This window comes from Musa acuminata, chromosome BXJ2-10 (assembly GCF_036884655.1).
Source record: "Musa acuminata AAA Group cultivar baxijiao chromosome BXJ2-10, Cavendish_Baxijiao_AAA, whole genome shotgun sequence".
Taxonomy (NCBI): domain Eukaryota; kingdom Viridiplantae; phylum Streptophyta; class Magnoliopsida; order Zingiberales; family Musaceae; genus Musa; species Musa acuminata.
Genome location: NC_088347.1, coordinates 33464634 through 33487811, shown reverse-complemented (window position 1 = coordinate 33487811; position 23178 = coordinate 33464634). Strand labels below are relative to the sequence as shown.

The 23178-nt window shown below is 42.3% G+C and overlaps 4 protein-coding genes and 1 long non-coding RNA gene across 5 annotated transcripts; 3 read left to right on the top strand and 2 right to left on the bottom strand.

Moving 5' to 3' along the window:
* Window positions 1-905: 905 nt before the first annotated feature.
* LOC135625292 (uncharacterized) lies at window positions 906-4064 on the top strand. The gene is made up of 3 exons (XM_065129879.1): window positions 906-1296; window positions 2161-2912; window positions 3489-4064. The coding sequence occupies exons 1-3, from the start codon at window positions 1000-1002 to the stop codon at window positions 3772-3774; spliced, it is 1335 nt and encodes a 444-aa protein (XP_064985951.1). The 5' UTR covers window positions 906-999; the 3' UTR covers window positions 3775-4064.
* A 1610-nt stretch (window positions 4065-5674) lies between these two features.
* On the top strand, window positions 5675-8924 carry LOC135625291 (uncharacterized). Its single transcript, XM_065129878.1, has 5 exons — window positions 5675-5932; window positions 6018-6091; window positions 7357-7492; window positions 7918-8229; window positions 8422-8924. The coding sequence occupies exons 1-5, from the start codon at window positions 5813-5815 to the stop codon at window positions 8692-8694; spliced, it is 915 nt and encodes a 304-aa protein (XP_064985950.1). The 5' UTR covers window positions 5675-5812; the 3' UTR covers window positions 8695-8924.
* A 272-nt stretch (window positions 8925-9196) lies between these two features.
* LOC108951588 (uncharacterized) lies at window positions 9197-13984 on the top strand. The gene is made up of 5 exons (XR_010491971.1): window positions 9197-9829; window positions 9902-10058; window positions 10142-10271; window positions 10431-10549; window positions 12995-13984. It is a non-coding gene; the product is annotated as an uncharacterized LOC108951588 (long non-coding RNA).
* On the bottom strand, window positions 10716-12217 carry LOC103969124 (uncharacterized). The gene has a single exon (XM_009382576.3). The coding sequence runs from the start codon at window positions 11924-11926 to the stop codon at window positions 10931-10933; it is 996 nt and encodes a 331-aa protein (XP_009380851.2). The 5' UTR covers window positions 11927-12217; the 3' UTR covers window positions 10716-10930.
* Window positions 13985-17525: 3541 nt separating the features above from the next.
* Window positions 17526-20036, bottom strand: LOC103969123 (probable trehalose-phosphate phosphatase 6). The gene is made up of 11 exons (XM_009382575.3): window positions 19639-20036; window positions 19424-19564; window positions 19259-19330; window positions 19083-19178; window positions 18910-18963; window positions 18730-18831; window positions 18558-18635; window positions 18370-18439; window positions 18148-18218; window positions 17978-18070; window positions 17526-17885 (listed from the first exon to the last, which is right to left on the bottom strand). The coding sequence occupies exons 1-11, from the start codon at window positions 19888-19890 to the stop codon at window positions 17817-17819; spliced, it is 1098 nt and encodes a 365-aa protein (XP_009380850.2). The 5' UTR covers window positions 19891-20036; the 3' UTR covers window positions 17526-17816.
* Between the last annotated feature and the right edge of the window lie 3142 nt (window positions 20037-23178).

Here is a 23178-nt window from a genome sequence, read left to right as displayed (position 1 = left end):
AAAATAATTAACGGTGATGAAAATATATTTAGATACCCTTAATTTAACTTATGTATTATGCAGAGGTCAATAAAAATTCATCTAGCCAATCTTATCGGTTTATTTCAAATAAATTATTAGAAAAGGGTTAAAAAAAGATGAGTTTTCTCATAGCAATCGTCTAATAAATTCTTTCTTTTTAATTTTAAAGAAGATTAAAATATTTTTATAAAAATAATAATAATCAAATATATTTTTATTATAAGATATTACCATATTAATAACTAACACTACTTGTCATTTATCAGGAGGCTAATTACATATTATTCCTCTAGTTAACTAATCTTAACATTTCGATCCCTATATTTTAGAAAATTATATTGACATTTCTATAGCTACGAAAATAAAATATTTAGATCCATTTATCTTAACGTCATCGATTTTACCAATAGAAATATAAAGACAAAAGGCAAAAGGCAAAAAGATAATTTTAACGTTTTAATTAATGATGACGAACGATAACATTATTGGAGTTATGGATGACTATTGTAGATAAGAAAAATAATAACGAGAGATAAGGGTCCATTTGCATCTACATCAATACCGACGTAAATGCAGAGTGATGAAAGAGTCGCTTAGTAACTGTGTCTATATCGACATAAATTCTTCTCATCCACAATTACCATCCTGGGTCCCCAACAATATCATCAAATTATTTAAATTATTTATTTTTTTATTTTTTTATTAATAATTTAATAAATATTAAGTTAAATAAATCTAGATATTTTATTTTTATAATATAGCCTTTGAAGTATAGAAATTAGACTGTTAAACGTAACTAAATACATGAGGTAATATTAGCATCATGCGAAACTACTTGTCTTGATAACATCCTTCTCTTCAAGTCGGAAGAGGAGCATGTAAAGACAAGATTCCACTCTGTCAACGGCCCCCACTGTGAACCTTGTCGATTGCCCTACTTGGGGGGGAGCTGTTGGCGGAGAAGGAAGAGGCGGGGGTATGGGGACTGTGGCGGCCGGGCGGTGGACGTTGGTGCTGGTGAACCTGGCGGCGATCTTGGAGCGCGCCGATGAGGCGCTGCTGCCGGCGGTGTACAAGGAAGTGGGGGCGGCGCTTCACGTCTCCCCCGCCGGGCTTGGCTCCCTCACCCTCTTCCGCTCCATCGTCCAGTCCTCCTGCTACCCCCTCGCCGCCTACATGGCCGCCCGACACAATCGCACCCACGTCATAGCCCTCGGCGCCTTCCTCTGGGCCACAGCCACCTTCCTTGTCGCTCTATCCAACACCTATCTCCAGGTGCGTGCCTAAAGATTCGACTTTTCTTGATATATGCTTGTCGGGACTGTGGTTGAATCAATTAGTTGATGTCTGCGGGACAGTGAGGAAACGATTTTGGCTGGGAAAATCGAATCTTGGCTCGGCTTATTGGTCCTATAGTTTGCATTACTCGCGTTTTCGCATATGCTAGTGTGATTGAGCTCCCATTGTTGAGAGCTTACATGCCGGTTGGAATTTGCATTTTTTCTGTGTGTTTCAGTAATAATTTATGGTGTCTAATGCCGATCTCCATTTGGTTAATGGATTGAATGTTACTTGCAATGTTGTTAATGCTGACGGCGTGCAAAAACATTTAGCTATGAGTGGGTAGGCTTACTGATATAAAGTCTTTTGTTTATCAGTTCCTGCTTATGGTTCGAATAAATGGTTATTATGCTCGACTATATCTCTCTTTCTCATATCAGGGCTGGATCGAAGTCCAGATGGGAACTAGAAACTTGTCACTAATTATTGCCAAGAATATATTGCTCGCGTAGTAGCGAAATAATTATTGGCATTAGTTGCTTCCTTACATGGGGTAACCATGTTACCACCATGCTTGCATTGACTAGTTTGGGTTGGATTTTTTGTAAATCCTATTTCATTTGCCAATGTACTTAACAGAGATTTTACATTTAAGCTAGTTAAAGACCTTACATGTTAATTTCTTTAAGATCCCTGGTTTGTCATTTTTAGTCAAGACTCATTTCTGTTAGAGGTTTTGTACCTTTTTCTTGCTTTCTGCTTCAGAAAGTTTACTCCCCATGGATGCAGTTTAAGTGATATTATTGCAATGAAAATACATCTGTTTGAATAATGCATGAAATTCCTTTTGTTGTTTAGGTAGCAATCTCAAGAGCTTTCAATGGCGTTGGACTAGCCTTGGTGATACCTGCCATCCAGTCCCTTGTTGCTGACTCTACTGATGATAGCATTCGTGGTTCAGCTTTCGGATGGTTACAACTGACTGGCAATATCGGTTCCATCCTTGGTGGTTGCTTCTCTCTACTATTAGCTTCCACTACGTTCATGGGAATTGCTGGTTGGAGGGTTGCTTTTCATGTGGTTGGAATAATAAGTGTGGTTGTTGGACTACTCATCCGAATCTTTGCGGTGGATCCTCATTTTTCTGATGATGTCAAACCAGCTGATGCGTTTCTCACACGGAAATCTGTCAGGGAAGAAGTGAAGTATATGCTTGACGAAGCAAAGGCTGTTATAAAAATCCCATCGTTTCAGATCATTGTGGCTCAAGGAGTTGCTGGTTCATTTCCATGGTCTGCCTTATTGTTTGCACCCATGTGGTTAGAGCTCATTGGTTACTCTCATAATCAAACTGGGGTCCTCATGAGTATGTTTATCATTGCAAGTTCACTTGGAGGACCATTAGGAGGAAAGATGGGGGATTGTCTTGCTAAATATTTTCCCAACTCTGGAAGGATATTTTTTTCCCAGATAACTTCAGGCTCTGCAATCCCACTTGCAGCCTTGTTGATGTTGTTCTTACCAGATAATCCCTCTGCAGAATTGGGACATGCCCTTCTCATGTTTGTCACAGGTTTAAGCATCTCTTTGAGTGGTCCAGCTACAAACAGGTACGCTTACAATTTTTATCTGTGGTACCTATCAAACTGATCAAGTGATGCCTAAATTAACCCATGAGATCTTGTTCCTACTCATAACAATGTAAACAAAATGATGACCTAAGTAACTCAAGTAATGCCCAATGATACATCTTCCTCTTATGGTGGCCCAATCTATCTAGTAACTGAATGAAGACTTTCTTGCTATGTTTCTCCTCATTTTTCTCAATAAAGAAGGTGAAATTGACTACCAAGATAAAACTTTTTGAAATATTTTCATTTAGATATTTCGGCTGTAAAGATCCGAACCGTCTTATGTCATTTTAAAATAATTCAGTAAAGGATTACATCATTGTAAGATCTAAACCATTCCATTCACTGTTTGTATAGTGTAAAAACAGAAGATAATGTCATTAAATTACTTTACATAAAATTTGAAGCCCTCTATCAGGCTTCTAAGAGTCAAAGGTGTTAATTGCTGTCTTCATCACAGTCTTGTTGTCATTAAAAAACTTGACAATATTCCTTATTAGAGTTATTATCTCACATTCTAATTGTTTAATTTCTTTTTCTTTATTTTCTATGCAGCCCTATATCTGCAGAGATTGTCCCTGAAAAATCAAGAACAAGCATTTATGCATTGGACAGATCTTTTGTGTCTGTGCTATCTTCGTTTGCACCCCCTACTGTTGGCATTTTAGCCGAGCATGTTTATGGATACAAACCAATTTTCTATGGACCAAGTGAAAGTACCAGTGTTGAGATTGACAGACAAAATGCTTCATCTCTGGCCAAAGCACTTTACACTGCAATAGCAATTCCTATGTTACTCTGTTGTTTCATATATTCCTTCTTGTACTGCACCTATCCATGAGACAGGGAAAGGGCTCGAATGAATTTATTGAAAGCATCAGAGATGCAGCAGATGGAGCTGGATGATGATCATGAAATGTTAGTAGAATCTTCTGGACTTCAGCTTTCTGAAAGAAGTGTGATTGATATAGCATATGGAGGAGAAGATTTTGAGACTGATGACAATGATGGGAGGGCATTGCTCTCACATAAAGTGGACTGATCAAATGGAAGGAGCATGTAAATGTAGAAACCTATTCTTTCATAATATTGTACTTGTTCTATTTCATAATAATGTGTTTGGCACTCCCATATGATGATAGTATATGTGGGTTAATGTAAATTATAATTTGACCAATTGATAATGTGTGAAAATAACTTTATTTAATCACCCAATCCAGTTTCACTGTGACATTCCTTCAACATGAGTAATGAGTAATAAAGGACAACCTATCTCTGGCACATTATTCATATCAATCATCAAGACCAATCCAGATAAACTCCTCATGTGAAATAATACCATGTGAGTGCCCATCTCACCAACACCATCCCTTTGTGTTGCCTTCTCTATTAATTTCTGCTCTTCTCTATTCCTTCCTTTCTACAAAAGCAATGAGAGCTTCTCTCAAACCACTTGCTGATATCATATTTTCTTTGTCAGGATGGCTGAGAGGTGGTGGTGTCTGTCTCAAAGGCAGCAAAAAGCTCAAAAGGCCTCTCATCAAAGGCATTATATCATATGCCAGAATAAGGTGACTTGTTGCTGCTTGACTTAGAAGTTATATGAGATCCTAATACAGCTCCTCTGTAAAGAACACTTTCTCAAGGCTAAGCCATGATCTCAAGGCTCCTCTGTAAAGAACACATGCAAGCTTGATCTGAACAACACATAACAGAACTCTTCATGATGATTGAAAACTAGATTGCTGGATCTGGAAGGGATCCCTCTGCTACTTGTCCTCCACACAGTATCGGCCATGCCGGTTTCAGTGGCTGGCAAACCCAAGCATTGCTTGCTGCAGTTTTCTGCAAGTGTGAAGCAGAAGTTTAGGCTGACGAACAGAGTGCTCTGCAGCTTGCATCTCTGCTTGAAACACCAATGCCAGTTGTTTGAACCTATTTGTTTCGCTTGTTATCCGTATAACTCACAAGTCAACGAGGAAAATGTCTTGTAGCAAGTGCTTCTAGATCATAGAAATTCCAATTTTACAGAGTAGGGCTCAGATTTGATACTGCAACTTGAGCTGGCATTGACATTGTGGTGCAAGTGGAGGAAGATATTAATATTGTGCTGCGGGTAGGTGTTCGCAGAAGACCAGCTTGGATGACAAGGTTAATCCAACCAAACACTTTCAGTGCGTGGTGAGAAGAGTTGAGCTTCAGGCAAAGCTGTAAATAGTTGTACATATCAGCTAAAGTTGCGGGAGTGATGACATCCACCCGCCACCTTCCCACGTGCCGTCGCTCGTCCTAAGTCCACTGAGTGGGCCCCACGGGGATCCGGTCACCGGACTCGGCCCCTCGTGTAATAGGCAATAACATATGTAACCCGTGTCGGATCAGACAGGGTCCAGCTTTAGTTTCTCATAGGTGCTAGTGGGTGTTCGCCTCCACTGAGGCGATTGATCGAGCTGTGGATCCCACTTATTTTCGCATTGGTGGGTTCCCTGCTCGATCTCAGACAGCTATGCGCATGCCCTCCCGATAGCATCATTTTCGGAACAGTTCAGCTAAGGGTACGTCGTAGCGCCCAAATTATGTGCGCTCGCGGTTGGATGACCGCTTGCCCTTTGTCTCACAGCTGCGGTACCGTGAGCGTCCTGCGCAAGACAGCGGTGACCCGACCCACAGTACATATAAAGATCAGGAAAAACGCCACGTGGTCTACGGAGATCGAGCGGAGAGAGAGAGAGAGAGAGAGAGAGAGGACTTCTTTTTTGTGTTCTTTTCTTTTTCCTTTGCCTTACACGCCCGGCCCCGTTCTCTTCCATTACTGCTAGGCCATTCCTCCGCAAGTCGGTCTAAGGCTCGCACGAAGAGGACGGGGAGGACGAGGAGAGATGGATCGTAGTACTCCGGTGAGGAAGTCGCACACCTCCACTGCCGATCTGCTGACGTGGTCGGAGACGCAGCCGACGGCGGCTGATCAGGCGACGCCGCCTTCCCGCCGGACCCTCAAGGTAAATGCAGGTCCCAAGACATTCTGCTGTTCTTCTTCTTTGGTGCTTCCGGCAGCGTAGGGCTTAACCTTGTGTTTCGTCTCAGCCGGCGGGAGGGATCACCCCGGTGATGTTCGGGGCGCAGATGTCCGCCGAGGAGGCCGAGAGCTTGAACAAAAGGTGAGAGATCAGGGCCAGCGGCTAGGGTTTTGAGCTGATCCTTGATAAGTGTGTTCCTGATTTATCAGTGAGATGGGTTTTCCCTATTTTTCTCTTCTTCCCTCTTTGCTTGGTTTAAATTCTCTGGCCAGGAGGTTCTGTTTTGATTTGCCTGCTTTCTTGATCTGGTCAAAAGATTGTTTTTTCCCTTAGCATTTAGGATGTCTGTTGTGCAATTAGGAAGTGAGCTTCCGGTCAATACTACTACAATATATTTTGCTGGATGCTATTTGATAGGCTGCTAATGATCTGCTTGGTTGATGACTCAGCAGTTTTCCCCCTTTCCCTCACCCTGTTTTTCTACGACTACTTCCTTTTTCAATTTTTTTTTCTAATGAAATTTTTGGTAGGTATCGATTGCATTATTCTATAGAATTGATCAGCAAAACTCTCAAGTTTTAGTTAACTGAAATGTTTTGACTTGTGATTACACGCGCTCTTCATTTTATGTCAAATGGGGAGGAAGTGAATAATAAAAGATTTTAGCTCAGATTAAGTATTAGAAGCTGATTGTACCTAACATTTCCACATTTTTGACTCCTTTCAGAAAGTTATTAAGGATAAATCATAGTTACTGGAATCTCTTTGTCCCCCTTCCCACGATGATCGGGTTAGCAATCTCAACCCACAATATTTTAGCATGCAATATTGTTGTGGCGTGTAACTAAGATTGTGAAATTGAGTTTCCAACCTTATTGATGTCATTATGTTTTATTAATAAAATCCATCTTAAGAGAAAAAGAAAATCTAGACATTCATATGCAATATATTTCCTCAACACAAAAAGCTAAAAAGAACACAGAACTGACCAATAAAGAAAATAAGTAAAGAAAATAAATATCAAATTCATATATTCCGTATATATTAGTATTGGTGTGTCACTTGTACTGAATTTGGGTTGCCAATATAAAATACTCATCTCACTTACCATAAAGTTCAATCCTTGGTTGATTACTAAGACGAGAACATAACTTAGGCATTCTATAGTAGGCTATTCAAATTATATTTTAGCCCAAAGTAAGAGCCAACTAATCCTACTTTGCATGTACTGTGAACCAAGCTAAGTGGCAAACCTTGTACCTTTGTAGCTTGCATTCTAATGTAGGTTTGCATGTCTTTGTTATTGCTGTCTGCCAAGCTAATTGGTGCACCTTGTATCATGTCTTCTAGGATTTCTTTTCTGTGTCTGTATGCGGTTGCAAACTGAAAATCCTTCCGTCTTCTAGGAAACCCTGTTCAAGCTCGAAAATGCGGGAGATGACTGGAAGTGGTATCTTTGCAGCAGAGAGTGAGAGTGATACAATGGAATCCGACGATGCAGTTTCAAATCCTATTAGTAAGACAAGTGTGCGAATTTGTCAGGTAACTTTTTTCAGTTTGTTTGGACCCAGCCTTTCATTCATTATTTAATATTGATGGTGACCTATTGATGCTTCAATCTTTTCTTATTTGTATTCCAATCAAATGCCAAGAAATTAATTTAACAAAGTTAGGATTTGTGATATACAACGACCAAGGTTATGCATTTGCTTAACCAACACAACAAGTTCAATGTTAGCATTGGCATTTTGAATGTTGCAATTAAATTATTTAATTCATTTACTTCATCAAACCTGAATTTATTCTTCTTATTTTATGCATCATTCAATAGAGGTTTTGCTTAATCCAAGTCATGCTTGTAATGTATAATAATTTCACTTCATATAATGATCCTTAAATGCCTAGAGTGTGTCACTACTATTATTGCATGTAGATTAAATCAATTAATTTGTATTTTTGTCCATCAGCAAGCCGTTAGTGCAATTAGCCAGATCTCATTCAGTGCTGAAGAGACAGTTTCCACAAAGAAGCCTACTTCAATCGCTGAGGTAGCAAAGCAACGAGAGCTAAGTGGAACAACTGAGAGTGAGTTAGATGCTAAAATCAAGAAGCAGCTGTCTGAAGCGAAGAGCAAAGAGCTCAGTGGGCATGACATCTTTGGTCCTCCTCCTGAGGTTCCAGCCAGGCCGTTAGCTGCAAGGAATTTGGAGCTGAGGGGTCACTTGGATTTTGTCTTGCCGCAGCCTCGCAACGTACATACATCAGTTAAAGTAACTAATGTAAGTGAGAGTATCAGTTGACCATGGCTTCCAATTTTATTTATTCTCACCTTCTTTCTACATTAAAGTGTGTCTTTCATTTGAATGCTTGTTTTTGTTATTCAGTACCTACAATGCTCTCATTAGTATGCCGTCGTTCATTCACCTTTTCTTTGAATGCTTACCATGTTAAACTTTTAATTGGTTTTGTAGCCGGCTGGGGGTCCTAGCGATATCATTTTTAGTGAGGAAACCATCACCGAGACAACAAAGAAGATCCACACTCAGAAGTTCCAAGAGCTGACGGGCAATGACATATTCAAGGAAGATGCACCCCCGGGATCTGCTGAGAAGCCACTGAGCGAGGCAAAGCTAAGAGAGATGAGCGGCAGCGACATCTTTGCTGATGGGAAAGCTGCCTCCAGAGACTACTTCGGTGGAGTCCGTAAGCCTCCTGGTGGTGAGAGCAGCATTGCTCTGGTTTAGCTACCCTGACTTATGCATTAGCGCAGTCTGGCTTTCTAATCAATTTCCAAAACACGTTTGTATGGACTAATCAAACGCTCCATCTGCTTGGTTTAGTACTGTTTGGTTTTGACCACTCATTTTTAGAGTGATCATGATGAACTTACCCAAGGAATGTTTTTGCTGCTATATTAGAGTTGTTATTATGGATGATGTTTGATGAACTTACCCAAGGAATGTTTTTGCTGCTATATTAGAGTTGTTTTTATGGATGATGTTTGGTTAATATAGTAATTGCTGATTTCATGAAGTGATATTTTATATTATTATATTTATTATTATTTTTTAAGAATAAACCATGAAGTCAGATTTGAGAGTGCAGCGTAGTATTTGTTTCTGTTAACTTGACATTTATATAACTTTAACAATGGGACCCACTACATTCCACCAATTAGATAGCCTTTCGCTGGCTACCGCCTGCCCGCTACGTGATCGATTAGCTGAAACGCTGATTACGTCATCAGTGGATGTCCAAGCTTCCATAGAAGAAGGATGGATGATGGATTGTACTTACCTCTCTCTCTCTCTCTCTCTCTCTCTCTCTCATCACATCAATCCTGTTTACGCTGGATGGCTAATCTGTCTCTTTATCGTTCTTCCAGGTGCCATGATCCTATTAGCTCAGCGGAGGATGATGAGGAAGCCACGATTAGGTCTCAAAAATTCCTCTCTTACGTTACATGGCGAGTTCTGCGGCCTAATTAGCTCGCATATGTGCTCCTCTGAAGAAAAAAAGGAGAAGCAGACTGTTCAACTTTTGTTTCTCGGCTACTTCCGATGGGCAATCTGCGACCGAAACGTGTTTGAAGAAATGTGCCTTCGAACATGGCCCGAGCATCGCGTGATCAACCATTATTTTCGATTTCCACCCTACCTGACAAGGGATGATGCATCAATGGGTGTGAAAGACCAGTCATCGGATGCCGCGAATCAGCGTGACGTAACCTGGTTCGACATTAAATGTTTTGTGGATTGCATGTGCCAGTGTCCACGCCTGGCGTCGAATCTCAGTATGTATTGTGACACCGAGATATCCATGCACGGTGCCATTACTCCGCCGACCGAGCACCTCCGCTCGCCACTAGCATTGTAGCAGGTCTTAGGTTTCCATTCCGTATAATGTTCTCTGCCATAAATCAGATCTCAATCGTTTTCACTCTGATTGCAGACTTCCTTTCAGACAACTCTTCCATCATATGATCCAAGAAATACACCAAAGGCCTTCGATATGGCGGTAGGTCAGATCCAACAGGATCCTGATATTTCAAACATGGAAGCTGATGAAGATGACAATTGAGTGTTGGGATTTCTTTGTGAAGATGGAGGTAGAATCACTGTATCCATAATTCACTTTAAGTGGAATTTCTCATGTATAGTGCTTCAGTAAAGCATTCTTCGTGGTCTCCAGCAAGCAAGCACAGTGGAGTTTCCGCAACTACATGCCTTGGTAGTGCCGCTATTCTGACGAGGTCTTCATAGCTCTTCTCCTGTTTTGATTAAAGATCCGTTCTCTCAGGCATCAAGTTTCTCTTTTTGAGGTATTGAAACCTCATTCGATTCTTGTGCACTTGAGAATCATGTTTTCACATTATTTTTCCTTGTATAAATACTAGCTCTGTTCTACGGTGAGTAACTCAGAGTAAAACGTGTGATTAAAATCCTCTTTCAGATGAATAGCTCAAAACCTTCCCAACTAGGCTTTTTTGCAGGAAAAGTTTGAGCCAGAACATGGAGAAGAAGACATGGCACTCCACCACTTCTGCTACTCCATTGGATACAGCTGCGTTCCATCTCGGAAAAGAAGAAATCCGACAAGGTTCGCATCACTGTCCCCACCACAACTTTACGAGTCTTCCTTAAGCACAAAACATAAGTAGACGATTCATGTTAACTTTTACTGTCACTGAGCTCAATCTTTAGTTGCTGCAAGAATCTTGAACCAAAAGTAGGACAGTAACTATAAAAGATACTGTACATAGGGATTGAGAGAATTCCAAATCAAACCACCTCTATATACCTTGGATTTTACCCAAGCAAAGGAGATGAGAACAAGAAGAACCACACCGAATTGTAGCACACATGCACAAGTGTATATATAGATATGTTTCATAGTAAGAAGACTGGAAAGAAGCATGGAGATTACCAGTCTCCACATGCATAAAGTGAATCAACTCATCACCACCACCTTCCGCCTCTGTCATCTTCTCCAGCTGCGGCTCCTCGCCAGTGGATCCATGCTTCCGACGACCCAAGTCTCCTTTGCGATGTCCGTCGAGATCTTGAAGAAGTCGGGAGCGTAGCTCATTAGAACCAACCTTTCCTTGTCCTTCTCCTCCTCTTTGGTCATCTGTGCAGTCACCTCCTCTCCTGCTTCATCTTCTGTTTCTTCTTCTCCACTTCGCTTGAGCCACCCTTTTGCCGGTGCCGATCGGCATCTCATCAGCAGGAGCGCATTTGGAGGTGGCGCGGAAGAAGGTGGTGCTTTGCATTCATCTCTCTCTGCCTCCTCCTCGTCCTCCTCCTCTTCTTCTTCTTCCTCATCCTCATCCTCTTCTTCTTGTACTTCTTCCTTGCCTTCTTTCTTACATCTTGTACCTTGGTTCTCTTCCAGCAGCATGAACAACTTTGAGAACATTGTTCTAGACGCAGTGCTGGTCTCTGCTTCCTCCTCCTCCTGCTCTTCTTCGCATCCCTCGCCGTCTTCCTCATCGGTTATGCAATCCACCGGGCCTTGGAATGCGCCGAAGCACCGCATGTTGAAGCGGAGGCCTCGGAGGGCGCCGATGACATGCATGATGTCCTTCTTGAGGCTACCCGTGTCTAGCCAATGAGCCCTCTTCCGTTGCTTGTGCAGCCTCTCGATCTGCTCCACCACAGAGAGCCAATTCTTGTCGCCGCCACCACTCGGAGGCTGCCTTGTCCTGGACTTGGGCCTCACCTTGATCTGACCAGCGCATGTAACCTTGGGGGACGTCGGCTCCGCGATCTCCGAGCTCATGCTCTTGCTTTTGGTCCTGAAGAGGGGACTCACCTGGCCACGAGTTCCAGACCTCGCCTGGTGGCGCTTCCCGGCTTCGGCTGTCCGAGAGGGACTGCATATCGGCTTCGGCATCAATGTCAGGTGTGCTCGGGACGGAAAGCAGACAAGAAGGTCTGTCGGAGCTCCTCCACTTCCTCCCACTCTTCGCTTCATCTCTCTCTAATTCTGTAACTCTCTCTCCCTCTCTCTCTCTCTCTTTCTCTAGTTTCTTTCCATCTCCTAGCTCTGTAGTTTGCTACGGCATGTTAGAGGAGGTGAAGGGTGGATTAAAAGGGAGGGGTGTGCCAGCTTTGCTCTGTTCCTTTGGTTCTTATTTTAGTCTCTCTACACCTTTATTACTTTCTCTCTTCATTTTGCTTTTGGCTGGCCATCACGGGGTGAGGGCTCACCTCCTTTTGTGGGAGTAGGGGGCAGTAGCTTTTTGGATCCCATGTTTAATACATGTAGTTGGCCATAACACTCGATTCATCATCCAATTTAAAACCCTACCTACCTACCAACTAATGATGTATGCAGGATCTTTAAGATCAAAGGTAAGCTTCATGGTTTTCTTTGTTTCTTTTCTCACATTCATCTGCATGCAATCGGTCTCTCATTCAGCTGAAGAGTGTTCTTTTCTTAACTATGACTAGAACAAGCAACCTTGTGGTTCTAGTAAATTGGGCTGGTGGCTTGGTTGGTTAGAGTGGGGAGTAACTAATTGTGAGTCATTATAATAGCCACTTTCTAAGATTCTTGCCTTTTTCTCTCCAATAATCTACCAAGTGAAAACTATAAAAAAAAAGACAAATTACAGATCTTTTGAACTAATTATCTCTCTAAATTTAATTACAATCCTTACATCTCGTATTAACAATCGAAGGATGATTATTCGTCCTGAAACCTAGAATACAAGATGAACAATTCCTACATCAAGAATCATTTGCAACTTCACAACCACTAAAGAAGAGTATTTATCAGTCAATACTGGAATTATTCTCTTCATAGTTGCACACAACCATTCTATCACTACAGTGTGGCAATTCATTGTTTATCCTAACAAACAAGAGTGAGGAGGCCAAGCTAAAACACCTACTAGATCAGTTGATGACTTAATAATTGAACTCAATCAACAAAAGAAAAGGACTCGAGGCTTTTGTTTATCTTCCAAAGAGGTTGAAGCACTTTAAAATTCATACATGTTCTTGAGCATCAGCTGAACTGGTTTGTATTTTGTTGCAGTATCATGTTGCAGCACATATATCATAACTGGGAAGCCTAGAGAAGAGGGAGTGGTCCTAACCGAGGGATATGCCTGAGCACAAATGGTTATCTCCTATTCTCCTTCAAAACAAGGACAACAGTTTCATTATGCTGCTTGCTGTCAACTAGTTTGCTTCTCTCCTTCAGAGGTTTTGTTTAAGCAAATGTTGCTTAATGATAAAGGTTGGGTGAAGATAATTTGGTATTATTGTGTGTAAAGGGTGGGTGGCTAAAGAAGAGATGCAATCATGAAAGAGGCAATGCACTTGAGGGCATGGATGAGAGTGGCCCTCATCACCAGTGTTCCTGTGGTTGATTGCAATCAGCTTTGTTGGGGAACCTTCTCAATGCCTGCTTTCCAAGTGCTAAGGGGATGTAAAGCTCTGGAAGTGCTGTCTGTTCTCTCTGTTGAGTTTGCTTTGGTATTCAGAGCTTGTGATGCTATAAACTCATCAAATAGGATTTGTACTGAGATCATTATACAAAAGTTTGATCTGGTCTGAAGTGGGTCAGTAGAGATTTGTGAGAGAAATATCATGCAGAATGAAGCTATCAGCAAGGTCTTTAAAGTTGAACAGGAAAGTGGAGAGTAAGTCAAGTTTGATACAGTTCTGTCAAGATTAAAACAGGAACTTATCAGCAAAGCATCCACACTTGTACAGAATTCATTGTGGCAATGTTTCACACAGGAGGAGATCCCATGAACAAGACATGTCTCAGTAGCCATGCAAGCAGCTGAAAGCTACCACAGTTGAAGCCTTTCTCTCAGAGGTGTGAGAAGGTAGGTTGGTAGGTCCACCTTTATCGAGCTCAATTCCTTGCTCTAGCTGTTTGACTGACCACAAGAATGAACTAGAGAAATGTTGAGTGTCTTAAACTAGATAAATGTTGCATTTGTTACCACTAGAGAGTGGACATAATTATTATTATCATACAAATATGCCTAAACCCCAATTTGATTTTTTTTTTTTTGAAAATTTTGGACTATCAATGGTGTTACTATAAAAAATTTTGACACTTTTCCAGTGGAGATGCTACAAATCCAAGGATCAATTAGAAACCACTTTAAGCTTGTCTATACTCCGAGACAAAGGCTTGGTGGGCTATGTTCCCAAGGTGATATGGACAATAGAGGCCCCAAAGAGAATTGGAGTGATTAAGGCCATCCCATATAAGAATTTGGGTTGGATGATTTTATAGACATTACATTTTAGACCTTGGCAGGCAGTCATTAACAAGTGCTAATATGTTTGAAGAGAAAAATGTTCTGGATCCCTGTTAGCTCAATCAAAGTTTTGTTTCATAGTTTCAAGATGAATGCTTGAAAGTGAAGAATGCTTTTATCAGATGTTGCTGAACTGTCTGCAAAATAGTCTTATGGTTGTGGAAGGTCTCACTACTTCCATGAATCTAGTCTGAGGTTTTATGCAATGTGTTCTTGATGTAATAATAACCCAATAAAGGACATTAGTCTTGACATTTATATCGTTTTGGACACCAACATAGTTTAGAGTCTAGACCAACTTGAAGGTGCAGATCATGAAATGGAGACTAAATATTCTGTTGTCATAATCTTGAGCAACTGGATACTTCCAACTTCTTTTGTATCAGAAATCTTTCATTGGATAGCAGCTTGTGATGCTGAATCAATTCCAGGCCCACAAAGAATTCTATGTTAGGAGACAGCACAATTCTAGTCACTCACATTATGCTTTATGATCATGATGCAGTGAATTGATTCAGATTTTATCTATGAAAGTGACATCTGTGGTTAAACTCTTCTGATGTCCCCTTTAGGTTCTTTTGATGTTCTCCATGGTGAAATTTCCACCATCTTTCCTCTTAGAAAAATTAAAAGTTCCTCCAGCTTTAGGAAAGAAATCATATCTAATTTTGTTGGCTTAACTATTATTAGTCCGATTACCGGTTGCATTACTAGAGAATCCATGATTACTTATTCTCCTGTGCTTCCATTCTCGGCTCATTCATCAGTCACTGGCCTTGAAGTTGCAAGGTTTTTACAGAGGAAAAGATGGCTACAATAGTTTGATGTGCTTCAAAATCTATCATCAACCACAATTAGTTCGATAAATTTAGATTCGAATTCCATAACAAATGGAACTCTCAAAACATATCAAAGCGTATGATTCATGACTTCACCATGCACAATGGTCTGCCGGCGTGCCATGTTCACTGATTCCTTATGTGATACTGAGCTTACAAGAAATTTTACGCGGAAACAGAGGAAAAGATCTCTGTGATTCTCTATTGTTCAGCCAGCACCAAATCCAAAGAAAAGCTGAGGTTTCAGAGAAGAAATCCGCAAGGATTGACTTGCACGAGGTTTCCAATTTTCATGCCGATTGCAGCTTCAACCCCAATCATGCAGAGACCGAGAGTTCATGACCACATCAAGTCCATGCAAATCCCCTGCTACAATAATATGGTTGCCACCGTGGTTTATCCATTGCATGTGGGTTGAACGATGCAGAGTTGGGCTCGCAAGTTCTTATTCCGCAGTATCTAATCTGCCTCGAAGCAGCCTGATTTTTCAGATTTCTTCCTCGTGCCACAGTAACGTGACTTCTCCAAACTCAGCATCGTTTTAATTCTACTGTAGACGAGGTGTTCGAGTATTGATGATTGGTGGCGGATGCTGCAATGGAAGGCACTGTTGGTAACACCAATAATGGGGCCAAACCGGGGGCTTTGTTTATCTGTGTTTGGGCACCAATGATGAGCTGCATGCAGTGGGCGACCTCTTTACACGCCGGAAAGAGGGGGGGAGGGCTGTGGAAATGGCATCGCGGCATGTTACCGACTCCCCCATTCCCAAACCAGTCGTGCCCAAAGGCATGAGGGCTGAAGTGGAATCCAACTCCTCTCCCAACCACGAATTCCTTTACACCTTAGTTGGTGCCTCTCTTTCTGGAAATCCCCTGATCCAAACACATAAACCAAGCAGAGGCCATTAACAATGATGGGATTCCACTCCCTCGTCTGAGGAGGCACTGATCACGATCCAAGGTGGCCAATGGTGGAGTTGTGATCTTGCGTTGAGCAGCACAGGTGGTGGTCGTCTTCTTTCCCTCGAAATTACAATCTTGTGGGGGCTGCTAAGCAACCGAGGTCATGTGCTGTGTCTTTTATCTGATCAAGCAAACAATTCTTGCAGCTTTGCTTTCCTTATATTAATGGTTTCTCTTGCACCCTATAATGGTTGCAGTCAATATTCTACTTCCAAGGATCTTTTTTCCTGGTACACTGAGCTGGAGATCTCCATGATAGCCTCAAGAACTCAGCAACGACCAGTCTTATTTAGGAGTCTGCGTGGAGGTGGGAGGCAAAGAAGACAACTTTAGTCCGATGGAGAAGACTAGTGCAGAGTCATTGTGTCACGCTTGCATTGGCTTCCATCTGATGGACGTGACTAATTCTATTCCCAATACCTCTGCTGGCTCTCTTGTTGTCACCAACAATTTAAGCTTCCCTACCTGGAACTGTCTCATGATCTGCCACCAAAAGCATATATCCCTGTAAACAAAGCATGAGAGGCAACTGTGACAGCTTCCTATGCGGAGGAGCTTGGATCTTCTTTAAGATAAGATTCTCTTTGTCCTCACATGTTAATATGTTTTACTCAACAGATGCACACCTCCCAAACTTGCTTCTGCATCAACTGAAGCAGATAAGGTCAACCCAGCCACTGGTTGGACAAGAACAAGATGGTAAACATGGCACTACTACTATCATCATCATCATCATCATGGTTTCTCATGAATGGGCTCATGGGATGGATGCTGTGGCTGGTGGATTTGAATGTGGACTGCACAGAGATGATAGGGTAGTTTCTCAACTCATCATGTTACTGGTGGATGTTTTCTAGTGCTGCGAGTGTCATCCATTAAGGTTGAACTTTTGACATGATGGTCCCCTTGGCATTCATTAGTTCCTTTACAATCACGAGCAATTGTATGATAAAGCTTCAATGCTATTGTCTTAAGGAACAAGCCATAAATTATGAGAAATTAATCTTCCATGATTGGGATCCATGTCCTTGTATCTGCTAAATTGTCAATCATAGAAATTGAAGGACCACCTGAACTTGTTTAGTCTCCACCTTTCTACCTATCATGAATTCATCACTTTAAATCTTTGTTTCTCTCCAGTGGAGAATCTTAACACCTGATTTAATTTAAGACCATTCAGCTACCAAGAGTATGTCCATATCAATGAACTAATAGGCACATGAAACAACAGGAACTGGACATGGATGTACTGTAGAATCTGGCAGGAGCAGTGTCGAGTTCATTGCACTTTTTCACGCGACACTGTCAGATCATTCTGTAGAGCACAATAGACATCACAATTCAAGCCAATTTATGTACTGCCGCACTGCATGTGTTTGCTCATGCATCACCGTGCCACTATATCTACTGCAAGAAATGAGAGAGACGCTTCGAGTTAATTCTTTGTGATCATTTGGACTTGCCATCCGCATTCACTGTAATGGCGGAAAAGAAAACAAATGCTATTTCTTCTTCCTCAGTTGTACACAGATCTAATTACAGATTTCAGCTGCCTGTGCAGAGGGAAGAAAGCTCGAGTTGCAGAGCCTTTCAAGCCCGAGAAAGGAAGGAGTAAAGGAGGAATACAGAAGTCGTGCCTCTACGTCTTCAGAGGTGCATTATTGTTCCTGAAACAAAGGCGGGGGGGATCACATGAACTCCCATTTCATTCAGTGCCATGAGACCCTCAAGCTTTCGCAGAGGTGGCGCCGCAACAGGAGCTCGTATCCTATCTACACCTTCGACAGAGCCTTCATCGTCGGGCGCTTCCACTCCACCAGCCGCACCAAGAAGTCCTTCACCTGCACAGACACACCAAGAATCATGCCATCACTCGTACTCGACCGGGGGAGATACATCACCTCTTGCCATCTTGTCACCGTCATCATCTTACCTCGGTCGGCTCCTGCAGCGAGTAAGTAGCATTCGTTTCCTTGGGGAACTTGGAAACAAGGATGCCGAGGCCCTGCCCACGGTCTCGCAGAACCTGAGATGAGCACACACCATTAGCCTCCTCTCGATATCACCGGCTGACAAGCAACGCAGAGGTGCAGATTCATGTACCTTGAAGGCATCTTCATCGGTGCGATCATCTCCGATGTAGACCGGCATTACGTCCTTGCAGTCCGCAAATCCTGTGCACGGAAGAGACTGTTAGAACGAGCGGCTCTCATCACAGGCCGACGGCCGACAAAAACTGACGGTTTTGCGCCGAATAGCATCGACGAACCAAACTAGTGAAAACGATGTGATGTAACGCATGTTTGGGCTGTTTTCTCAGCTTACCGAGTGACTCCAATAGGAACTCCAACGCCTTCCCCTTGTCCCACTTAATAGTTGGACGAATCTCCAGAACCTAAAGGCTCGGCCACCAAAGAGACAGTGTCACCATCATGTTTTAGCTGAACAGTGGATTGTGATACTCCACAAAACGAGTAGTGTTGTTGGCTAATGGAATCAGACGGAATTCTCACCTTTCTTCCTTGTGTGAGCCGAAGTTTGGGGTACTCCTTCATCACAGACCTCACCTGCTCGATCAGTGCACCCCAGCTCTGCAGAGTGTCGATGCAGAATGAGGTGAGCTTATGGTTTCCGTTTCTGGCATAAATTAGGAAGCAGGTGCTCAAATCCGACACGAAATCTAACCTTTTCATCCACACATCTGAAGTGGACAGACACGCAGAACTTGTTGTTCTCCACCTTGGCGCCAGCCGTGGATTTGGTTCTCTCCAGCAGAGATCTGTAGACCTGAGGAAAGGTAGAGGATGTTAGCAGGGAGAGAAGATGTTGAGGATTGATGGAGAGGAGCTGGGAAGAGGAACCGACCCCATCTATCATGGGGAGGAACTCGCGAGCTGGTTGAAAGAGAACCGATTTGGCCTGAACCACACAAAATGAGAGGAAAAGATAAGCATGCCCAAGGGGGGAATTCTGTAAGAAAAGGATGGAAGAGTCTGATGGTATTCGAGATTTTGCGACAAGGTGGGAGGAGCGCCTACCTTGGCCTTGGTGTGCCGGGGCTTCGCCGGGCCCTTGATGTCCATGCCGTGGCTACCGGCGTAGTATAGCTCCGTCAATCCCACGAAGTCAATGACCTGTAGGACGCCGTTGGAACCACGGAGTCAGGGAAGAAACAGAGGACGCGAGGAAACCGAGCGGTGAGATGGAAATGTACCTTTTCCAGGCATCGCCCGGTAACGATCGCGGTAGGGAAGTATCTCGCCACGTTCCTCACTGCCGCTCTCATCTAACGTCGCCATAGCAACAGGGAAACGATCGAGATGTCATCTTTAAGCAGGGGACAATGGAACAGGAGGTAGGAGAAGAGCGAAGGGTTCACCGCGTCGGTCATGAAGGCGGAGTCAGGGTCTTCGACGATGGGTGAGAGCGTGCCGTCATAATCCAGGAACATCACGATCTGCTTCCCTTTGGAGGCGCTCATGATTTGCTCGAACTTGGTCAAAGCCGAGGGGTACCGCATCTGCTCGGAGGAAAAGAGAATTAGCAACCAGCGGACTGCAACCATGAGACGAACCGATGGGGAACAGCACTCACGATCCACGCGGCGGACTGCTCATCGACGGGAACTCCTATGGCGCCGACCGCCTTGGTGTGGGTGGGCGAGGAGGCCTTCATGGACTCCACCCACGTGCCGATCCTGCCGCCGGCGAAGTCGAGCTGGGAGAGGTACTTCTTCTGGAAGGATCGCGGGGGCGGGTAGGGGTACAGGGGGGACGAGCTCGCCACCGCGGCCGCGGCCGTGATGGCCGCCACGGCTTCCGCCGGCACGACATTCTGCTTCGTCATCGCGGCGCCGGGAACGCTCTCGGATCGGGAACGAGAAGGCCGGTTGCCGAGGGCGAGATATCGGATCGAAGGTAGAAAGGGGGAGGGGGGGAGGGGGAAGGAGGAAAGGCCGGATCTTTGTCGTCCTCCTCGTCTAAAAATGGGATTTTTATGGGTGCCGTTGTGGGACTCGGAGCGATGGAAGTGGCGAGAAGGAGGGAGGGGCGGATTTATAGGGTGGGGAGGGACGAGGAGGATCCCTGGGGCGCGGGCCCCGCGCAGGGACGGGTGGGGCCCCTTGTCCACTCGTCCCCCACGTGCCGGCCCACCCGTTTAGGTATCTCCCTGTTCCGGAACAGCGGATCCTTGGAACATAACTATGCATATGAAATAGTGGCAAAACATTATTGACAAGAAGAATTAATTGAAGTATGCAATCAATGATGTTTGAATTATCTCGAGATCAATATCATCAGTCATGCTGAGAGTCATCGAATGATTATTATTTCTCAATATTATTGTTTCCTCTACGTAGATTTAAAGTCCCCAAAATAAATATACATATGTGTGCATGTGTTAGCTTCATAGGAGGGATAAATGAGTCATTTGGTTAGCCACCTTTGAAAGCTGGTTTGACTCATTCGATCTTTTCTTACCATGCTAATACATCATTAACACATCCTTCTTGGAAGCTTCTTAGGGAACCAAATACTTATTCTTTATGTTCTTTACCTAAAAGGCTTGGAGTTGGGACTTTTCTGTTCCTTTCCTTTGGCTCTTTTTTTTTTTCTATTAATCAATTTTTTAATATTTTTTAATCAAATTTGAGCCGATAATAAATAGAAATTTAGATATCTAATTTGGGTTTAGATTATTTGAAATCCATGAGTAACTTATCGAAATGATAATAACAACTATATTCAACCGTTTAAGTCGGTAAAAAAAATAAGTATCTCAATCGAATTCATACTCGATTTTATAATGAGTGGAGATAAGGAATCAAATGCCAAGAATTTATTTTTAATAAATATTCTTATTTAAAAGAATTATACTATAGTTCTAATTATTTATCGTTTGATCAGTGTCTAAAACTAAATTTTGTATTGTATCAACACATCATATTACTAAGTGAATACGAACCGATTTTATCGTCTAATGATATTATTAATCGATTTGGTAGAATCTTTCTCAAAGTATATTTTATATCCAATGAAGTATAAATTTCTACTAAATGGTTTGACATCATTTCCCAAGGTTCATGTTATTTTCTATAATTGTGAATTTATAGCGAGGAGGAAGTATAAAGCCCACCCCATCTTTCATTTGTACGGGAAACATCACATCGAGAGGAGCTCAACAACTTGATCAAGGTTTGATTGATTTGTGATGGAAACCATCACATCGATGGAAATTAAACTCCGTGCTCGTCCAATTGGGATAATGTGCTGTAGATTTACTTGTATATGTTTCATTTAAGAACCTTGATGGGATGCTTCGCAAAGTATATTTATATTTCTAGAAATATAATCATGAAATCCGATGTTGACCAACCAGAAATCGACACATGGTATCGAATACATAATGATTGAAAGAAAAGAATAAAATCTCTTACAATATTTATACATTGGGTTCATTCACCACTTGGCATTATCAAGTTCGGGTGGGTCCAATCAAGCTGGATTGGGAGAGTACAATAATGATAATGAGATTGACTTGAATTGACTCACCAGTCAAGTTTCTTAACCAATCTTAATTGTTAGGGTTTAAAATATAGTATACTTTTTAAAGAAAATTTTAATCTTTTGGGATTATTAGTCACTCATTCTTTAATGAATATCATGTTATGAGTGAATCTTCTATTTGATATTCGATAAATATTTATCAATGTCTTCCTCTCTTATTAGTTTATATCATGCACTTATTAATAGTTTGGATAATCCAGTCTGTGGCAGATACATATCATATATTATAGAATTTTGAGGAGTTACATTGGATGAGAAACTAAACTAATAAAGTTTGAAGATAGATAAAGATATCTGTTTTTTTGTGTTGTCGAGTATGGATTTGATAGAAGATCATGACAGAAAAATAATATTCATATTTTCTTATATATTTAATTATGATTCGAGGATCAATCATATATTTGAATAATTAATTTGATTATGATTGATTAAGAAAAATTTATCTCTCAAAATTTATATGAATACTTTTTATCTTAATAAATAAAATTATATATATATATAATGATTTCAAGTCAAATTGAGTTGATAGAAGGAGAAGGTCAGAACATACACTTTCGCTCATGTACATGTAGTAACACAAATATATGTTGCAGGAAATGTAGATTAGCATTCCATGGAACACATAGCGGTCAAAGATGAATATAGAAGAGAGTTAAAGATTGAGCTACATGTGTTGTAAGGGTCTGCTTGTTTGCTTGCAATTGCCTGGAGAAGACAACTCTGAGCTTTGTGTGCGCTTTCTTGTCGGCGACCCGTCGAACCTGAACAGAGAGAGCAGCAACCATGTCGTCTTGCGTGTCTTCTGCGTCCTCTCCATAGCAACCACGTCCCTACCCCTCGTCGGTGCACCCTGCATGGCGGTGACGTGCGAGTCTGTCAGGTCCTCTGATGTGAACGATGCAGGTGATCGGCGGAGATGGGACGGGACGACTTCAGTAGATATGATCTTCCTCGGCCGCTGCAAATTCCATGTCACCGTAACCTAACCCTAGCTGTTACTGCCGCTGCGGCTGTGTGCGAGCTCGGTGTGCAGAGCCCACGGCACCGGATCACCCACCGCCCAGACTCCGAGAAGGATACTCGCGTTAAGGGTTTCAGCGACCTGTCGGAGGTGGACAAGACGCGACGTGAGCGTATTGCGTTTGGCATGGCGCCACGTGTCCTTCGCATTTAATACACGAGGATGCAACAAAGATACTGGAAATACTTCATGTACAAGTATATGTACGTTCTTTACACATACGCATGTTCGTACTAAACTATGCTCAGTACTTATCATGTATTATATTGAACCCACTATATCAACTAGGGATTATTGAACCCACTATATCATGTATTATATTTCATCACTGTCTTATTTGAGGGATTTTTGTTAGATATGCTCCTGTCAAACTCGTTTATCAATAAAATTTAGTGGACTCTAACACGAACCAAAGATTGACTTGTTGACTTCACGACTAAGATACATTTGGTCTTCCACGTTAATACATTCATAGTCAACGAGATTCTTGGAACAGATGAGTATCCTCCCGTGCGTCACCATCTCATGCGCATGGCTGTTTCCACC